The sequence below is a fragment of the Schistocerca nitens genome, chromosome 6 (genome assembly GCF_023898315.1).
Source record: "Schistocerca nitens isolate TAMUIC-IGC-003100 chromosome 6, iqSchNite1.1, whole genome shotgun sequence".
NCBI lineage: Eukaryota > Metazoa > Arthropoda > Insecta > Orthoptera > Acrididae > Schistocerca > Schistocerca nitens.
This window is the reverse complement of record NC_064619.1, coordinates 245,598,621-245,620,785: the sequence shown is the minus strand read 5'-3', so window position 1 is coordinate 245,620,785 and position 22,165 is coordinate 245,598,621. Positions and strand designations below refer to the sequence as shown.

General features: G+C 43.1%; 1 protein-coding gene across 1 annotated transcript in view; it reads left to right on the top strand.

Moving 5' to 3' along the window:
- Positions 1–5,846: 5,846 nt before the first annotated feature.
- LOC126263306 (glutamate receptor 1-like) overlaps positions 5,847–22,165 on the top strand; it is a 58,683-nt gene continuing 42,364 nt past the window's right edge. The window contains exons 1-2 of the mRNA XM_049960394.1: positions 5,847–5,896; positions 12,128–12,298. Coding sequence (XP_049816351.1) covers positions 5,847–5,896; positions 12,128–12,298 — 221 coding nt within the window. The remainder of the gene's footprint in view (positions 5,897–12,127; positions 12,299–22,165) is intronic.

The window sequence follows — 22,165 nt, the reverse complement described above, 5'->3', positions numbered from 1 at the left end:
GTTAGTGATGGTGCTGCACTTTTCAACATGATGTGTGACATTTAGTCATGTTTAATTTCTGCTGATGAACTGTGTGATCAGTGATTGTAAAAAAAAATTATGGACTGTTACTTGTACCTTCTCTACATGATTGGTGCCACAAGGACATGTTTAATTTCTGCTGATGAACTGTGTGATCAGTGATTGTAAAAAATTATGGACTGTTACTTGTACCTTTTCTACAATATTGGTGCCACTAGGACATGTTTAATTTCTGCTTATAAACTCTGATGAACAGTGTGATCAGTGATACTAGATTTTATGGAACTGCTTCTGCTGAGAAATGTGACTTGTTGCTGTGTGTACCTGCTCAACATTGCTAGGTACCACTGATGGACTGCTTCTACTGAAATGATGTTGCTTCTTGCTGTCTGCACCTGATCAACATTGCTGGTGCCACTGATGGATTGCTTCTACTGAAATGAAGTCACCTGTTGCTGTGTGCACCTGATCAACATTGCTGGTGCCACTAATGGACTGCTTCTACTGAAATGGTGTTACTTGTTGATGTCTGCACCTGCTCAACATTGCTGGGTGCCACTGATGGATTGCTTCTACTGAAATGAAGTCACCTGTTGCTGTGTGCACCTGATCAACATTGCTGGTGCCACTAATGGACTGCTTCTACTGAAATGGTGTTACTTGTTGGTGTCTGCACCTACTCAACATTGCTGGGTGCCACTGATGGATTGCTTCTACTGAAATGAAGTCACCTGTTGCTGTGTGCACCTGATCAACATTTCTGGTGCCACTAATGGACTGCTTCTACTGAAATGGTGTTACTTGTTGGTGTCTGCACCTGCTCAACATTGCGGGTGCCACTGATGGACTGCTTCTATTGAAAAAATGTTACTTATTGGTATTTGCACCTGTTGACCATTGCTGGGTGCTACTGCTGGAACTGTCAACTGCTTATTCTTGGGCTATGGAAAGCGTTTATGTGAATATTTGTATAAACTGATTTATTGTGTATTACTGTTTGTGGAAAGTTATGAGACTCTTACCTGCACATATTCGTCATTGCTGACGCTATTGATTGAACTGTTTAACCACATAATACTTGTATAAACTGTTATGTAAAGTCACATGTATGAAAGAATTTGTATTGCTTACTGTATTCTATATAATAGGTTATTGAAAGGTCAGTGCAAAGCCAAAATTTTATCTAGTTATATGATATTTACGTATTAATATTATCTTTTATTTTTGTCTATATTTTTTTGACGAATTTGGTGGTATTTTCACCACCAATGCTGGCAAAAATACCATCAAATTCTAGCCGTGGAGGAAGGGCATATGAAAGGTGGCTACACTGAGCCACAGCGCCAGAGATCGCTAGAGAGCATTGTTCCGCCGCCTCCACTGGCACAGTCATTATTGAGATGTGCTAGAAGGCAGTGCTTGTCGAGGACTCGTAGTAGTCAGTTCGTGTTCAGATGTGCTAGTAGGGAGTGCTTGCTGAGATGTGATACTGAAAGGTTCTTGTTCAGATGTGGTAATAGCGAGGCGGTGTGGAGATATATTGTAATTATGAGAGTGATTTTGGTCAATATATGAAGGTAACGAAACTTGATTTATTTTTCATTATTTCCATGTTTTAAATAATGTGTCATTACAGGTTCAGTCAACAAAGCATCTGGCTTGTGTTCTTGCATTAGAGTGTAATTGTGGTTCTCTTGAGTAATTATGGTATTTGTATTTTCTTTAATTAATTCAGTATAATGTTATTTAAAAATTGTTGTGTTGTTGAAGAAGAACCGTGCCAGATGCGTACGTTGAGTCACACTCCCACACACAGAACAGTTACTCTTGTGCTTGTTGTTGCGTTGGTTTTATAGTTGCTGGGGACTTAATTAATTAACTGTGTTAATGAAAATTTCCATTTCATTCTTTGTTATTGTTCTAAGCAGTCAGATTGCGTAATAATAATAGTCAGGGCCAACCGTTACGAGACTTCGTAATCGGACAGACAGCTACTAAAGCAGAAATTAAAATTATTTGCATTTCATTTTAATTAAGCCCCCATGCAACCTTTGTGAACTTATCATTTCTGAGAACGCATGCTGTTACAGCGTGAATACCTGTAAATACCATATTACTGCAATAAATGCTCAAAATGATGTCCGTCAACCTCAGTGCATTTGGCAATACGTGTAACGACATTCCTCTCAACATTGAGTAGTTCGCCTTCCGTAATGTTCGCACATGCATTGACAATGCGCTGACGCACGTTGTCAGGCGTTGTCGGTGGATCACGATAGCAAATATCCTTCAACTTTCCCCACAGAAAGAAATCCGCGGACGTCAGATCCGATGAACGTGCGGGTTATGGTATGGTGCTTCGACGACCAATCCACCTATCATGAAATATGCTATTCAATACCGCTTCAACTGCACGCGAGCTATGTGCCGGACATCCATCATGTTGGAAATACATCACCATTTTGTCAAGCAGGGGGAACATCTTGTAGTAACATCGGTAGAACATTACGTAGGAAATCAGCACACATTGGACCATTTAGATTGCCATCATCAAAAAGGGGGCCAATTATCCTTCCTCCCATAATGCCGCGCCATACATTAACTCGCCAAGCTCGCTGATGTTCCACTTGTCGCAGCCATCGTGGGTTTTCCGTTGCGCAATAGTGTATATTATGCCGGTTTACGTTACCGCTGTTGGTGAATGACGCTTCGTCGCTAAATAGAACACGTGCAAAAAATCTGTCATCGTCCCGTAATTTCTCTTGTACCCAATGGCTGAAATGTACACGACGTTCAAAGTCGTCGCCATGCAATTCCTGGTGCATAGAAATATGGTACGGGTGCAATCGGTGTTGATGTAGCATTCTCAACACCGACGTTTTTGAGACTCCCGATTCTCTCGCAGTTTGTCTGCTACTGATGTGCGGATTAGCCGCGACAGCAGCTAAAACACCTACTTGGGCATCATCATTTGTTGCAGTTCATGGTTGACGTTTCACATGTCGTTTGACCTATGGCAGCGCCATCTAGCGGTCCAACCATAGCGCCATCTGGTTTCCCCCTTCAACCTAGACAAGTTTCTTCTTTGTAGTTTTGTCGTTTGACGTCTATTTCGTGAGATATTTGGCCCAGTCACTATCAATGGACCACCCTGTATACTGGAATAAAAGAAACAACTTTGGATGCATGCCTGCTCTCTCAAGAATAGTCTCTCCTAGAGATATCCTTCCAAATCAACAAACAAGCAAAACAAAAGAAATCAAACATATTTTTCTGACTTTATCTGCAGTCACAGTTGTCACTACTTTGCTCATTATCACTTTCCTTAGGTCTTTGGGGATGATTGTACATACATCATGTTGGTGGAATTGATGAACTGTCAATGAGAAGTGGGAGGGAAGGGGAGAAGATCGAAGGAATGATCACACAGTACTTTCCAAGCCTACCTGGTTTCATACACTGGTGCAGTGGTGCAGTTGTGTTTGCTGGTTGCAAATGGACAGCTTTTTTCCCTGAGTTGTTGGCCAGGCAGCCTGACCAGGTGACTGGCCAGCTCCACAAGAGAGATATTAATTACAAGTAACGTCCGGCAGGAGGCGCTGGCAGAGTGCCAGCTGTCAGCCTGTGGCTGTTGTCTCACTCCGAGGTGGTTGGCTGCACGTGTGTAGGTGTGAATTGAAGTGAATCAAGTGTGGCTCCGATCACTAATTCCAGGGCGTCTTGAGCTTCTAATTTACCATATTTCTCTTAATTCCACTAGGGGTGTTCAATAAGTAATGTAGCACATTTTTTTCTGAAAGCAGATTGGTTTTATTCAGGATTCCAATACACTGTATCATTCCCCACCCTTTTGGCTACAAAATCCTCTTTTTAAAAGTAATCTCCATTCAAAGCGATGACCTTATGCAACCATGCTGGCAAGGCTCGTATGCCTGCATGGTATCACTCTACTGGTCGACGTCAGAGCCAACGTCTTGCTGCATCAATAACCTCCCTGTCTTCCACGCACTGCTCCCCGCCAGAATGTGCGAGATCCGGGCTGTAGGACAGATGAGGAACAACAGTCCAACGAAGTTTTGTGAGCTCCTCTCGGGCGACAGACCACTGTGAGGCCTTTCGTTGTCATGGAAGAGAAGAAGTTCGTCTGCATTTTTCTGAAGTCGTTTCTTCAATTTCCAGAGGCCGGCCGGCACATGGGAAATGGTACACGTTTACACGATCTTGTTTTGATGATAACAGAAGCCTCGCACAACCACTCACCGGCTTTTGTTCACTGCTAGGTCTCCGTATACATTCTGCAAGCGCCTATGATTATCTACAATGCCTTGGTTTTCCTCCAAAAGAAACTTAACGACAGCTCTCTGCTTGGAACGCACCTCCGTTACAGACGCCATTTTGAAGGCTATTATAGCGCCGCCATCTATTGGAACTTCATGAAACTATAGGGTCTCAATCGAGAATATTCCAAGATATGTCACAATAACTTCCATGTTTTTTCTACCGAAACTGGCCGAGAAAATAAGGTATTGCGTTACTTATTGACTACCCCTTGTAGTATCTAGCATTTAGATTAGTCTGCTCCACATTGTTTTGGTGGAGTAGAGGGACACTGTTCTCATTTTCCCTCATTAAACTCACTCAAGTCCATCCACTTTTAAAGCGGTGACCAGTATTAGATAAGATGCCTTGTAAGACAAGGTTAATCCAGAATATGTTTATAGGTTATCTTTCCCTTATCTTTCAAAGTGTCACTGATCAAACTGGCGGCGAGAACCAACACAATCCTCATTACTGCCAAGCACTAGTTTGTTGTGGTTGTGGTCTTCAGTCCAGAGACTGGTTTGATGCAGCTCTCCATGCTACTCTATCCTGTGCAAGCTTCTTCATCTCCCAGTACCTACTCTGAATCTGTTCAGTGTATTCATCTCTTGGTCTCCCTCTACGATTTTTACCCTCCACTCTGCTCTCCAATGCTAAATTTGTGATCCCTTGATGCCTCAGAACATGTCCTACCAACCGGTCTCTTCTTCTAGTCAAGTTGTGCCACAAACTCCTCTTCTCCCCAATTCTATTCAATACCTCCTCATTAGTTATGTGATCTACCCATCTAATCTTCAGAATTCTTCTGTAGCACCACATTTCGAAAGCTTCTATTCTCTTCTTGTCCAAACTATTTATCGTCCACGTTTCACTTCCATACATGGCTACACTCCATACAAATACTTTCAGAAATGACTTCCTGACACTTAAATCTAAACTCGATGTTAACAAATTTCTCTTCTTCAGAAACGCTTTCCTTGCCATTGCCAGTCTACATTTTAAATCCTCTCTACTTCGATCATCATCAGTTATTTTGCTCCCTAAATAGCAAAACTCATTTACTACTTTAAGCGTCTCATTTCCTAATCTAATACCCTCAGCATCACCCGATTTAATTCGACTACATTCCATTATCCTCGTTTTGCTTTTGTTGATGTTCATCTTATATCCTCCTTTCAAGACACTGTTCCAGCCAGGTGTAGAACAAAACACTGAGTGAAGGTCACAAACATGTAACAGAAAGGCAGAAAATCAGTTATAGCCACACAACAGAACGGAAGACAGTATTTACAGAATGGAACAGCGCAAGTCAACAATGCTGGATTTTCCGTAGTATTACCTTTCCTCCATGAGAACAGGAATTTACGAAATACTAGCAGGTACCTGTGACTCCACTTATATATCAGTAATTTTGTTATGATAAGTGGCGGTGAGTAAGCAAGCTATTGTGCGCCCTACAACGTGAGCTGCCCTCACATGTCCGTCTATCTGGGTAAGCACAGCTGATGATTCGTGCCACCTCCAACCCGCAATTGGAAATTTTTGGAAATTTGTGGTAAGTTCTGTGGGACCAAACTGCTGAGGTCATTGGTCCCTAGGCTTACACACTACTTAATCTAGCTTAAACTAACTTACGCTAAGGACAACACACACTCCCATGCCCAAGGGAGGACTCGAACCTCCGACGGGGGGAGCTGCGCGAACCGTGGCAAGGCACCCGAGACCGCACGGCTACCAAACGCGGCCCAACCCGCAATTGCTACAGAGCACAAATGACGCAACATGCGTTGTCATAAATCCAAAATTTATAGATCTAAGTTGAGAATCTTCCTTTAGCACACTTCACAAATTATGTATAGGAATCCCATGCATTTCATTAGAGAATTACGCTATAAATTATTATTTACTGCACATATCATTGTAACTCATTTCTGTGATTTTTGTGCTCTACTCCGGTGTTTAACATATCCTTGTTGACTTTCAGGGAAACACATACAAAAATATGGAAACACTGCGAGTAGTGCATGTTTGAACGTTCGAGTAAATGCAAATGCTGCCCAGCACGGTGCTTGCACTGTTGTATTTGACCACTAATGGCACCAGTGCAATAACCTCAACATGTTGCAAGTGTCAGTCGGGTCAAAACAGTGTCTGTGTAGTTGTGAGTGCTGTATGTCGGTACTCAGTTAATTCGAGCGTGGGTAAATTGTTAGTGCTCGAATGGTGGGCGCTTCCGTAACCAAGACGGCCGACGTGTTTGATGTTTCAAGAGGTAACCAATCATACTAAGTCATAATGCGAGCGAAAGTGTGTTTTGAGTGACTGTGACAACGCTCAGTGAAGAGGACTGTGGCGATAAATAAAAGGGCGACAGCTGCTAAAGCCACTGCAGAACTGAATGTCGCACTCGCGAACATTGTCAGCAGAAAACAACGCGAAGGGAGCCCCATAAGTTCTTCATTGCAGGTTGAGTTGGGATACAGCCTGCCAGGATAGCCGAGAGCGCTAACGCGCTGCTTCCTGGACTAGGGTAGGCGCGCCGGTCCCGGGTCGAATCCGCCTGGCGGACAGCGGCCGGAGTACCAGCCAGCCTGTATGTGGTTTTTAGGCGGTTTTCCACATCCTACTAGGCGAATACCGCGCTGGTCCCCACATCACGCCTCAGTTACACGACTCACAGATATTTGAAACACATTCACACTATTTCCCGATCTACACTCGACGCAGACAGCTGGCGTACACTAATTCCGTCCTGGGGGTACGGGGTGGCGGCAGGAAGGGCATCCGGCCACCCCTTAAGGGGCTCCGGAAAGGCTCAAAATCATGAAACGTTCAATTTTTACTTTTTTGCGTTTTCTGAATCTGCAGACTATTATCTTTTAATAGATATATAATTTATTCAATTCCGAAGACTACAACTATTTTTAAATTTTTTTTGAAATGTGTTCCACATGGGCGTGACCCACTGTGGCGCTGTTAAACTGCTGTCAAATGGTGTTATTATTAACGTCCGTGTTCATCAGGTACATTTTAGTGATGTGAGATAAAGTATGTGTTGTGGCTAACCTGTGATGGTTCAATATATATCGCTGGTGTGATTGTCGATTGTTTCATGTTTATTTACTCTGTCGTTATCTCGAAAATATTCGTAATTAATTCTGTTTCTTGAGTCTCTGTTTTGTTGAAGTATAATAATGAGTAAAAGTAAAGTTATTAGAAATCCTCTGAAGGCTTTTAAGAAAAGGAGAAATGTTGGAAAGCCAAAGGTATTTAGAAATATGGGAATGAAGATAGGTTCTAACATGGTACGAGCGATGTTTGCTTTAGACAAGGAACGCCTTCGGGCTGCAGACAGGGCTGTAAAGAGTCTAGAAATACAAGCAAGAGTAAACAGGAGGAGGAACAAGAGGAAGCTGGAGGAGGAGTTTGCAGAGGATGAAGATAATCCATCCTATGGACCTGGAATGCACTAAAAAGTTAATCCAATCTTTGTCGCTCGATTCCCAAAACTTTTATTTTCTCATACTAATTACATGTTTTCTAAGGATCTTCCAAACATATTTGTTTCAAACTTTCAGTAAATGTTACACAGTACCTTCTGCATAATTTAACACAGCCTTTTTCCAAAAAACTGTATATTTTTGAATATATAAATAAAAAATTGCAAAAAAAATGTTGTGAATTTTCATTACAATTGAAAAAAATCATCTTTAATAACTGAACTAAAATTTTGTAAAATCCCTGTGTTAAGTTGTAGCCCATATTCCAATAAATAATCTGTAAAAAGTTCAACTTCCTACCTCAAATACTTTGTGAGGAAAGATGTAATTTATAAGCGTTATTTTAACATTGCAAGTATAGGGCGTTCCGGAGCCCCTTAAAGTTAACATGCCAAATCCGGTTAACCAAGGCCGACCCTGCGTAACCGCGGGACAAGGCGCAAGCGATAGAATAGAATAGTTGAGCTGGGATACAAAATTCACTCGTCAGTGATTCAAATTCCCATAACAGAAAAACAAGGTGCTGAAGCCTGCCTGGACTATGATCGGATGATTTCTGGCCGAGTGTGAAACACAGCAGGGGTTCGGTGATCATTTGGACAGCCATATTCCATCGTCCGCACGGTTACCAGCTGTGGATGTATGAAACCGGAATTTCCCTATAGATGGTGCTAGCCGTCAGTGTAGGGCCCGTGAGAGCGCGTCTGCAGCACCATCTAGCCGGTCGCTGTGACCGAGCGGTTCTAGCCGCTTCAGTCCGGAAACGCGCTGCTGCTACGGTCGCAGGTTTGAATCATACCTCGGGCATGGATGTATGTGATGTCCTTAGGTTAGTTATGTTTAAGTAGTTCTAAGTTCTAGGGGACTGTTGACCTCAGAAGTTAAGTCACATAGTGCTTGTAGCCATTTGATTTTGCAGTACCATCTGCTTTCTGTAACGGCTGACAACGAATGTCAACAAAAAGTAACCCAAGTTCCGTACATTGGTATCTGTTTCAAACACGTAAACATGTCGAGTTTTTTGCCTACGAACTACGTTTTTCACACAGCACTGGTGTTCTGTTATCATTTGAAAAAAAATGTTGCAGAATCGCATCGAATACGTGTCAAAGCTTTCGGCGAACATGCTCTTGGGAAAACAGTGTTTCGGGTAGTTCAAAAAATTCAAAAGTGGTGATTTCGACATGAGAAACGACGAGCTCGGGAAACCACTGAAGAAGTTCGAAGACAACGAATTGCAGGCCTTATTGAATGAAGGTGGTGCTCAGACTCAACAGGAACACGCGGAACTGTTGAATGTGACGCAGAAAGCCGTTTCTCTTATGTTGAAAGATATGCGAAAGGTGCAGACAGTGGTAAAATGGATTCCGCATGATCCGAATGAAAGACAGCAAACAGTTCTGAAGAGCACTTGTGAAATGCTGCTCGCCAGATACAAAAGAAACTCGTTTCTCCATCAGATAGTGACAGGTGACGAAAAACAGCTATATTCTGAGAATCCTGAGCGTCATAAATCATAGGTGAATCCAAGCAAACGATCGACATCCACTGCAAGACCAAATCGCTCTGGAAAGAAGACAGTGCTCTGTGTTTAGTGGGACTAAAGGGTGTCATCTATTATGAGCTGCTAAAACCTGGTGAAACCGTTAACACTGATCGCTACCAACACAAAATGATCTATCTGAATCGAGCAATACGTGAAAAACGACCGGGATATGGGAAAAGGCAACACAGAGTCATATTGCTCCATGATAACGCCCCATCACACACAGCAAAACGGGTCAGGGAAACGATCGAGGCATTCAGTAGGGAAATACTAGTGCATGCGGCTTATTCTCCAGACTTGGCTCCTTCCATTTATCGTCCATTCGCATCGCTGGGACACGGTCTCACTGAACAACGCTTCAATTAGTATGAAAAAGAACTAAAAGGCTCACCGACTGGTTCACTTCAAAAGAAGTACTGTTTTTTTGGCGTGGCATTCATAGCTGCCGCAGAGATGAGAGAAATTTGCAAATAGCAGTGGAGATTATTTTCAATAAAATACTGTTTATCAGTTTCAAACAACAGACCTGTAATTATTGCAACCGAAATCCAGTTTCATACTTCTACAGCTGGTAATCTGCAACGTCGCGTTACTGTCCAGTGTTAAGTGACCATTTTGGCGGATCACATCCAACCCACGGTAAACTTCTTGCTCTACAATGGTGATGCAGTGTTACAAGACCACAGGACCCTGTTCACACAGCTCGCATTATCTAGGACTAGGTTACTGAGCTCGAGGATCTCCCCTGGCCTCCAGAGTCACCAATGTAAATATTACTGAGCCTTTATGGCCGACTTTCCAGAGGAGAGTGCCTGGTTGCTATTTACCTAATGAACCTGCCACTATAGGGCACAAAAAGTGATATACACTACTGGCCATTAAAATAGCTACGCCAAGAAGAAATGCAGATGATAAACGAGTATTCATTGGACAAATAAATTATACTAGAACTGACATGTGATTACATTTTCACGCAATTTGGGTGCATAGATCCTGAGAAATCAGTACCCAGAACAACCACCTCTGGCCGTAATAACGACCTTGATACGCCTGGGCATTGAGTCAAACAGAGCTTGGATGGCGTGTACAGGTACAGCTGCCCATGCAGCTTCAACACGATATCACAGTTCATCAAGAGTAGTGACTGGCGTATTGTGACAAGCCAGTTACTAGCCCACCACTGATCAGACGTTTTCAATTGGTGTGAGATCTGGTGAATGTGCTGGCCAGGGCAGCAGTCGAACATTTTCTGTATACAGAAAGGCCCGTACAGGATCTGCAACATGCGGTCGTGCATTATCCTGCTGAAATGTAGGGTTTCGCAGGGATCGAATGAAGGGTAGAGTCACGGGTCGTAACACATCTGAAATGTAACGTCCTCTGTTCAAAGTGCCGTCAATGAGAACAAGAGGTGACCGAGACGTGTAACCAATGGCAGCCCATACCATCACACCGGGTGATACGCCAGTAGGGCGATGACCAATACACGCTTCCAATGTGCGTTCACCGCGATGTCGCCAAACACGGATGCGACCATCATGATGCTGTAAACAGAACCTGGATTTATCCGAAAAAATGATGTTTTGCCATTTGTGCACTCAGGTTCGTCGTTGAGTACAGTCCGCAGCTCGTGGTCGTGCGGTAGCGTTCTCGCTTCCCGCGCCCGGGTTCGATTCCCGGCGGGGTCAGGGATTTTCTCTGCATCGTGATGACTGGGTGTTGTGTGATGTCCTTAGGTTAGTTAGGTTTAAGTACTTCTAAGTTCTAGGGGACTGATGACCATAGATGTTAAGTCCCATCGTGCTCAGAGCCATTTGAACCATCGTTGGGTACACCATCACAGGCGCTCCTGTCTGTGATGCAGCGTCAAGGGTAACCGCAGCCATGTTCTCCGAGCTGATAGTTCATGCTGCTGCAAACGTCATCAAACTGTTCGTGGAGATGGTTGTTGTCTTACAAACGTCCCCATCTGTTGACTCAGGGATCGAGACGTGGCTGCACGATCCGTTACAGCCGTGCGGATAAGATGCCTGTCATCTCGACCGCTAGTGATACGAGGCCGTTGGGATCCAGCACGGCGTTCCGTATTACCCTCCTGAACCCACCGATTCCATATTCTGCTAACAGTCATTGGATCTCGACCAACGCGGGCAGCAATGTCGCGATACGATAAACCGCAATCGCGATAGGCTACACTCCGACATTTATCAAAGTCGGAAACGTGATGGTACGCATTTCTCCTCCTTACACGAGGCATCACAACAACGTTTCACCAGGCAGCGCCAGTCAACTGATGTTTGTGTATGAGAAATCGGTTGGAAACTTTGCTCATGTCAGCACGTTGTATGTGCCGCCACCAGCGCCAGCCTTGTATGAATGCTCTGAAAAGCTAATCATTTGCATATCACAGCATCTTCTTCCTGTCGGTTAAATTTCGCGTCTGTAGGACGTCATCTTCGTGGTGTAGCAATTTTAATGGCCAGTAGTGTAAGATACTCTCGAAAACCATGCAGGACCTGTGTTTGTCCGTTGCGAGACGACTGGATCTTTTTGAATGAGAGAGGTTTCCGAGCGCCGTATCAGGCACGGTAATGTGTTGTATTTTCGGTGTTTCCGTATTTTTGCCCGCCCTCTGTAATGAATCGTTCCATGAAGCAGAGGTTTCAGCTCACATGGCCCCAGGCCCGTGTTGAGCCCGCCTTCATGCTGCGACCTGTAGTGTAGTGTTTGTGTGTGGCAGGTACCGTTTCGAGCAGAGCGCGGGCTGGGGTTTCCGCAGCCGCGGCGGCAGCTGGAACGGCCTGGTGGGGCGGCTGCTGTCGGGGCGCGTCGAGGTGGCCGCCGCCTTCGTCATGATGACGCCCGAGCGCCACCGCGTCGTCGACTTCTCCCTGCCCCTCGTCTTCTCAGGGTCAGTGGCCGTCCATCCTCCAGGGACGACAAGTTCTCCTTGGCTTAAACAGCCGGTTCACTGCCATGCCACTTGGCATAAATTCTCCATATACAAGGGTCACTCCAAAAGAAATGCACACTATTTTTGTAAAAATACAGTTTACATTCTGCATGTGTGAAAGTCTTACGGTATGTAGATACATCTTTCCCGCTTGTTTTCAAACTTAGTTCAGCCTGTTCCCGTGAGTGGCGCTGTCACAGCATGTCTTCAAGATGCCTGCTACACTTGACGTTCGTCAGTAGCAACGTGCTGTCATACAATTCCTGTGCTGTGAAAACGAGACATTAGGAAACATCCACAAGAGGTTGGAAAAGGTGTATGGAGATGCTGCTGTCGATCGCAGTACAATTAGACGGTGGGCAATCAGGTTACATGATGAAAGCGGGTATGGCAATATTGAGGGTTGTCCATGCAGTGGCAGGCCTCGTACTGCACACACTCCAGACAATGTGCAAAGAGTTAACGAATTGGTAACTGCTGACAGACGTATCACAGTGAACGAATTGTCACGCTACATTGGGATAGAGGAAGGAAGTGTTTGCAGAATACTGAAAGTGTTGGCGTTAAAAAAGGTTTGTGCCAGGTGGGTTCCCAGGATGTTGACCGTGGCTCACAAAGAAACAAGAAAAACGGTACGCAGCGAACTTTTGGAACAGTAAGAGAATGGTGGAGATGAATTTCTTGGAAGAATTGTGACAGGTGATAAACCATGGCTCCATCATTTTTCACCATGACGAAGAGGCAATCAATGAAGTGGCACCCTGCAAATTCACCCAAGAAAAAAAAATTCAAAACCACACCTTCTGCTGGAAAAGTTATGACTAGGGTGTTTTTCGATTCCGAAGGACTCTTGCTTGTAGACATCATGCCAAGTGGAACCACCATAAATTCTGATAAATATGTGATGACACTGAAGAAACTTCAAGCTCGACTGAGTCGTGTTCGACCACATCGGCAAAAGCAGGATGTTTTGCTGTTGCACGACAATGCACGGCCACATGTCAGTCAAAAAACCAAGGAGGCGATCACAAAACTCGGATGGACAACACTGAAACACCCGCCTTACTGTCCTGACGTGGCTCCATGTGACTATCATCTCTTTGGAAAACTGAAAGACTCTCTTCATGGAACAAGGTTTGAAGACAATAACTCCCTTGTGCGCGCTGCCAAACAGTGGCTCCAACAGGTTGGTCCGGAATTTTACCGTGCGGGAATACAGGCGCTGATTCTAAGATGGCGTAAGGCAGTTGAGAGGGATAGAAATTATGTGGAGAAATGAAGATATTGTTCCTAAAGGATGTATGTACACACTGTAAATGGCCGGCCGGAGTGGCCGTGCGGTTCTGGGCGCTGCAGTCTGGAGCCGAGCGACCGCTCCGGTCGCAGGTTCGAATCCTGCCTCGGGCATGGATGTGTGTGATGTCTTTAGGTTAGTTAGGTTTAATTAGTTCTAAGTTCTCGGCGACTGATGTCCTCAGAAGTTAAGTCGCATAGTGCTCAGAGCCATTTGAACACACTGTAAAACTTTCAAACATGTAGACTAAAAGATGAATTAAAAAAAAAAATAGTGTGCGTTTCTTTTGGAGTGACCCTCGTAATGAAAGCGAAAACATTTATTTACTTGGCTGTGGGTTCCCTCGAGAGTAAAACCGAATTTGTGTGTAGAATATTTATATGCAGTGACTATCCAGAAAGTAACCATCATTCGGCTATAATACACTCTGACACAAAAAAAACTGACGCACCACAAAAGAATTATCCGAATGGGACGAAAATAGGTAGATGTGACGTACAAGTACGGACAAACTAATGATTACAATTTCTAGAAAAACTGGATAATTTATTCAAAAAAAGAGCTTCACAAAATGAGCAACTCAAGAACCCATTGATCTATCTCTGACCCCTACACACGAAGTTATTCGGATTGAGATTGATTGATAGTTGTTGAATGTCCACCAGAGGGTATCATGCCAAATTGTGTGCAAATGGCGACTTAGATTGACAAAAACCCGAGATGGGTGGAGAACCCTGCCGATATTGCTTTAAACATTCTCTGTTGAAGAGAGACTCGTGAAGGAGCTTCAGTATGCGGGGGCAGCGTGTGGGAGGAAACACCACCCGGCATTGAAATTCGTCTCTACATAACAAGATCACACCCACAGAGACTTTAAAATTGTGACGTAAGAAAAAATAGGTGCGCCATTCCGGGTCAGTGTTCTTAGGCAAATGCTCTGGCCAATCCCGGCACATAGCAGCCAACACCCTGTGGAGTAATGGATTACAATCTATTTCTGCTGCTACTTCGACGCCGTAATCGAAAATTTGTTAAGATGTATCATTGATTTGCGTGTAAGGCAAAATACAGAACTCCATGTCTATCAAGCTCTGTGTCTGGGCTACACAGCAAGTGGGAAAATGTGTCGGGATTGGAGTGTTGTGTGGGGGCCAATAATGGATGTCATAGGTTTAGTTTCTTAGGAACAACATCCACCACTGCAACTGCTGCGCCATCCTACTTGGAAGCTTCGAATGGAGATGGAAAAGTGAAATGAGGGATTTGTGATTGGTGAAACTCAGTACCACAGAGATAAACATGAAACTTCCTGACGCCGTATTTGATAGCCAGAGCTTCTTTCTCAATTTGCGAATAGTTCCTGTGCGCCACATTCAATGTGTTGGATGAAAATGTAACGGGCTGTTCTGTGCCGGCGGCTTATTTGTTGACACCATGACATCGATGTCACAATCTGATGCATCAGTGACAATCGTTAAATGTTTGTTTCGATGGAAGATTACTAAAAAGCGGCCGACCTAAGGTATTTGTTAAGTTGCAAGGCAGCCTTCTGTCACACTTCTGACCACGCAAACCGAACAACTCTTTTATGCAGTTCATTAAGTGTGTAGAAAATCTGGGCCGCATTGAGAGTAAACTTTCCACAATAATTTACTTTAGCGAGAAACAACTGAAGCTTTCTGAGATTGAGATCTTTAGGAGCTGGTAAGTTAGTGACTGCATCCAAATTATCCTTGGTTGGTGTGCTCTCATCTTTACTTAATGTAAGCCCCGAGTACTTGACACTCGGCTCAAAGAAACTACATTTGTCGAAGCTACAATGCAGACCACAGGCTTTTTGCTGCTCATACAACATCTGTAGGTTGCACACGTCCTGCTTTCTCGTGGACCCAGTAATTAGCAAGTCATATAAATAATTAACACAGTTTCGGTACCTTGGATGAGTTGCTCAAGGTATCTCTGAAACATCACGGGAGCACTTGCGAATCCAAATGACAAAAAATAGTTCTCAGTGAGATCTGTCTTTGAAAAAAAGATCTGTCTTTGAAAAATAATAGCCCCCACCCAGTTTTGCCGATAATTCCTCTGGCGTAGGAAGTGAATGCATTGCAACATTTGGTTGAGCATTAATGTAAGACTTAAAATCACTACAAATTCGAAGAGATCCATTAGGTTTCTTAAGTACGACCCTAGGCAAAGCCCAATGGCTAGATCATACTGGGGATATAACTGCCATACGCTACAACTTATCTAGTTCAGCTTTAACTTGCTCGCACGCGGCAAAAGGCACTGCCAACTGCTTTAAGGATGCGTGGGCCTGGAACCTCATTTTAGATTCAAACAGCTGCTTAAACCGCACACATAACGTGAAACGTCCCCTTTGAACAATTATACAAGACTGTGCTTATCCTGACACACAATATTTTTTTAGCGCAACGCAATCTGACTTTCAATAATTCATACAAAAGAATGGCCCTGACTAACATTAACCTACACCTTTCACAAATCACTTACCTCACAAAAACCTTCGTTACTCGAAGTACTGCAATACAGCGAGCGCCACTACTGCCAGCTAAATAAAAGATTCAAACTACGGAAGGCACTAACTACTGATAGGCATAGTTAGTAAATGAAAGATTTTAATAGAGAACAAACAATGTATTTACCTTAATAGTCATAATATATATAGCAGTTCATGACATCCAGTCTTACAAATTTCAAAACTCCGCCATCTCTCTCCCCACATCCACCACTGCTGGCGGCTCACCTCCAACTGCGCTACGCTACGCGCTGTTCACATCCAGCTGCCCAACACTACAATGGCAGACAACAATGCAAACTAGCCACAGACTGCACACAGCACAGCCAGTGATTTTCATACAGAGCGCTACGTAACGTTGCCAATAAGAAAACATAAACAGCCTACTTACGAACGTATCACAATCTGTGAATGGAATCGCAGATGAAACTAGATTTACCTGGTCCTGACTTTCAAAACCAAGAGGTAGAAGCGTCTAAATGAAAAAGTTACTTGACGTCCAAGGTTGACTGCTAGCAAGTTTAGTTGCTAAGCTATATCTCTATATTTAGCTTGGACTACGATGCGGCCCCACAATGGGATGAACTAGCTATTGTTTGTCATCACTTTATATTGAGGAGGCCTCAGCTGCAAGGAGCCAATCCAATGGTACAGTCCTGCTTAAAAGTATCCGAACGACCTGAATTGAATTTCACCTGATTCGCATCCACCCCGCATAACGCAGCTGTCTAGCTGGTCCTCTAATCGCTCCTTGGCACAGTCGTTTGACTATTGAAAATGGTTCCAACATGTCACCACCAGGAAACACTGCTCTTTATCGCAATAATTCAAGATGTAAAGTAATACCACGATACTACAAATATCAGGGAACACCTTATCACAGATAAGACTGTCCTTAAGGCTTGTAAGCTCACATTTATTACAACAAATGACATACCTGCAATTTTACCACTCTCATTAATACGTCAGATAGGTAATGCACGTAGTATTTTCGTCGTAGTCCTGATTTCCTCTTCAAAGTAACATACCGTACTTATTATTTAACACAAAATGACATTAAAAATTTAAGTTATTCACCAGCAGCTAGTTGAGAATATGTATGAACTTCAAATCATACAACGAACTGTCTCGTTCTGCATATGGATTCAAACCCAGGTAATGCAGACTAAGCAAATATTTCGTGACTGATGGCAACTAACAGTCATTCCTGACTAGGCATACAGAGAGTGATATACCTCGATTTTAGACAGTATCAGTTAGCAAATATCAACTTTAAATTACATAACGTAAACATTTTTAACGGATGTGAATTCCTACCGAGCATCTAATGTCGCTGTTAACGAACTACGAGAGATGTTAAATATCGCTTCTTCACCAGTAACTTTCATGAAATGCCGTGAAGTAAAGCTTTGTGTTGGGCAGGGATTCGAACCCAGAACCTAATCGGATTGTTATCGAAGCACAATCAACTGTGACACATCGGATTTTATCGGCAGTAGCTAGATATTTTAACTGAAATGACGAGACGAAACATTAATTTTTTCCTTCCCAGGACTCTAACCCGGCACCTATCGCTGTTATATTCTACAGAAAACGAACGTTAAATATGGCTTTGTTACACTAGCAACGACATGTGAACATGTCTGAACTAGAAATAATATGACAGAGAGTTCAGTGCTGACTAGAAATCGAACCCCACACATATGGTTGTTGACCACACACAAAGAGACGTCAGCTACCGAATTTTTCTCCACCAGCAGATTGGAATAACATCATTGAACTTAAACTGATCTCGCAAATAGTTCTGTGTCTCACTGTGAGTCTAGAAAGTCAGATATCGTTAGTGTTGACAACGAATGAAAATACATTAAAAATCAAAATTACTATCCACCAGTAGATAGGCGTTCTCATGCTAGAGCTTGATAATACATAATGAAAACTTTAGTGCCAGGTTAGGATTCGAACCCATTCACGCGCAATATGTGGAGATGTTGAGGACTCTGCAGTTTTGAACAAACAACAAGTTGTAGTCGAGCTGTATTGTCACGAAGAGATCAAATTCCGCGTTAAGGGCGGGCTGAGTTGCATTCCAAGTTCAGAACCAATTTTATAGACATACAGAAGCTCAAATAAAAGATGGAATAAGTGTCCTGTGACTATATATAGCGTTTGTTTCGTCACTAGAAATAAATAACTAGTATAAGAAAGGTTACTGGTGATAGAGTTTCTACATGTCACCACTTTATTGTGGCTCAACCTAATGTCTACTTGGTAGAGAAAGAATATCATGTTTAATGTGAATTTCAGACCACAATGCCATTATACCTTCTTCACGTGACGTAGCCAGAAGAGAATAGAATCTGTCCCTTCCTATCAAAAACCATTGGCAGTAGTTGGAATTGAACCCACAGCATTAGTATATGAAACTATCATCAATACAACAGACCACCAAATCCTCATTTGTCTAGCATAACGCCGTTGCGCCACATTGGATGAGAATTCTGACACACAGGCTCCCTGTAGTGGTTTTTCAGCATGTTCAGAACATTCATTTACTTTGTTGACCGAATCGCCATGAACTAGCTGCCTGGGCTACCCAGTGCATCTGTCTCAGATACCCAGTGCATACATTCGACTCTATTTTGTAATCATTGAAATAAAATCACGAAACTGCTACCTCCACAGAACTGCCAACAGTGTGGGAAGCAGAAATTTAAATAGGAAGTGTTCTTTTCCACTTGCGCTACTCTATTGCGTTATCTGTTTGTTGTAAACGTCGTGCAGTGCAAAAGAAAAGCTGTAACTATAGTATGAAGGCTTTCACGACCGGATGACATATCTTCTGGTAAACCTTCCGGGATGTAAGGTCGTGGTCCATGAAACTCTTCAGCTCCTAACTTTCTACGATATATAAGTCGCTCTCAGACGTCCGACCCGTCAGTCGGCAAGACTCACCGGAGGAGAAACACCCCTCTGAAGATGTCCAGCGCAGCTCTGGACGAAACGTTAGGAGCTGAAGAGTTTCATGGACCACGACCTTACATCCCGGAAGGTTTACCAAAAGCTGTAACTGTTTGTCTCTCAGAAGTCTAGATCCGGCCATATGCATTATCTCACAGCACTGTGGAATGTGGAAGTTCTGGAGGAACTGTTGTGGACTTCTGGAGCTGCTGCAGTTACGTGTCAGCTAGTAGCGTAACGGTAAGCGTCATGCACCATATACCGGGTGATCAAAAAGTCAGTATAAATTCGAAAACTGAATAAATCACGGAATAATGCAGATAGAGAGGTACAAATTGACACACATGCTTGGACTGACATGGTGTTTTATTAGAACCAAAAAATACAAACGTTCAAAAAATGTCCTACAGATGGCGCTTCATCTCATCAGAATAGCAATAATTAGCATAACAAAGTAAGACAGGGCAAAGATGATGTTCTTTACAGGAAATGCTCAATATGTCCACCATCATTCCTCAACAATAGCTGTAGTCGAGGAATAATGTTGTGAACAGCACTGTAAAGCATGTCCAGAGTTATGGTGAGGCACTGGCGTCGGATGTTGTCTTTCAGTATCCCTAGAGATGTCGGTCGATCGCGATACACTTGGGACTTCAGGTAACCCCAAGGCCAATAATCGCACAGATTGAGGTCTGGGGACCTGGGAGGCCAAGCATGACAAAAGTGGCGGCTGAGCACACGATCATCACCAAACGACGCGTGTAAGAGATCTTTCAAGCGTCTAGCAATACTTTGTTTTCTTTTTTTTTGGTTCTAATAAAACCCCATGTCATTCCAAGCATGTGTGTCAATTTTTACCTCTCTATCTACATTATTCCGTGGTTTATTAAGTTTTCAAATTTATACTGACTTTTTGATCACCCGGTATAAGATCTCGCGATTTTGAGTACATTCAGTGCTACATTTTTTAAAACGCAGTTCTGCTGTCTGCTGAAGTTATCAATCTAATGGAACTTTGAACATAATTCCCTTCACTTCTCAACCCAAAATAGTCGCATTTGGAAGAAGTGCTAACTTCTGTGACATTTTGTTCTTTTCAGGTTTAATAGACGGCCAGGCAGCAGATGCATCTCGAAACTCTTGTATTATGTATCGTGCCTAAATACGTCATAAAAGTATTTTCTACATTAGCTGTCGTGTGGTAGTGGCATTTTATTCTTCTTCGAACCTTGTTTGACAGCTTTAACTCAGAACAAGTTTTCTACATGTATGTAATCAGTAAACTGCATGTGCAGTGTCAGACAGTTAGAGATAACATCAGAGAATTCGCATATATCGTTGATGATTAGTTTCTCTCTCATGTTTACTATTGCTTTAACAACACTAAAAGAAACCTTACGAAAATTGTTCCTTGTATTATAAGAAAGGAAATAAAACTACCCATGATAACCTTACGACAAAAGTCTGTTTTAAGAAAAATTGAGTATCTGTACACAAGCGTGCCTCTATGGGCATGTATTAGTAAAATACTACTCACTTAGATTTCGATAGGGTCTGTGTTTAATTGGTATGCTGTATCATACTCAACACATGTGCAAATGTGCAGTTTCATAAATAAAGTTGTGTATTCCCAGAAACCCAAAATTGGCTTGTCGGCAGTGGAAAGAGGCGTTACCTGTTGTGCAGCATTGTAAGTTTGTCACCATTGCACTATGAGCTTAAAGTATTTTCTTGCGATTTCCTTATCGATGTTTGATCTGACTGCTTGTACTTCTTTCACAAAAGGGATAAAAACGTTACAATTAGCGAGGGTGGAGCCGCGAACCAGAACAGAGGCTCTTTTACAGGTCAGCACGTTACCACAGAGCTAGCGAAGAGGTACATGAGGATTATATAGCACGAGTCATTCAAATGGAAAGGGAATATCAAGTGAATTTAGCGAGTCAAATGGTTCAAATGGCTCTGAGCACTATGGGACTTAACATCTATGGTCATCAGTCCCGTAGAACTTAGAACTACTTAAACCTAACTAACCTAAGGACAGCACACAACACCCAGTCATCACGAGGCAGAGAAAATCCCTGACCCCGCCGGGAATCGAACCCGGGAACGCGGGTGTAGGGAGCGAGAATGCTACCGCACGACCACGAGCTGCGGACTAATTTAACGAGTCAATTCAGTACCATACTCGGAAGTGATTGCACTGTCACAGTGTTGCCAAATGTTTGTGACGATGTTGACAATTCTCAGCTGTGCTAGGAACAGCTCTGTAGCTGTATGCGAGGAGAATCCCGTGCTCGTGTCATAGGAAGATATGGAGAGGAGTCGCGGGGTTTGGTTAATATGCAGTGTTTTCTCCTACTAGTTGTGTTAATCGTTAACAATTGTCTGTAATGCAGTAAACATACTTGATTACTGATTTGTTATTACTACCATTGTTATTGTCATTTGTCACATCACAACAGCTTTCCTATCACTGCAGAGTCCTCAACATCTCCTCATATTGCGCGTGAATGGATTCGAATCCTAACCTGGCACTAAAGTTTTCATTATCATTAAAACAAATGTAGCGGGCCCCACTTGACCGGGCCGTGCACGGGGAACGTCAACGGGCCGGGCGGGATTCGCCTTTAAGTTTTCACGTGACGGACACGGCCTGACGGTAGAATTGTCTTGTGAGCTGTGCAACTGCGCAAGACTGTTCTGTGTACAAAACATGGATATGGAACGAGTAATAGAAGAAGTTCGTAAGTTTCCTGTTCTTTACGATCAGGGAAGTGAAAACTACAGGAATATCGAGTACAAAGAGTTTGGAAGACAATTGCTACAGATCTACAAGCCAAAGGTAAGATAAACACTATAAAAGTTTTAATACCTGGAAGATACTTACTTACTTTCTATTTTACAAACAGATGTTTGGTTTATGTCATCGTTATATCGCCAAGGCGACATGTTCTTGCCATTCCACAGTCCATTGTGGAGAATTCAGGAACATTTTTTAGTTGTTCTCGTACAGAAAGTGCAGCATCTG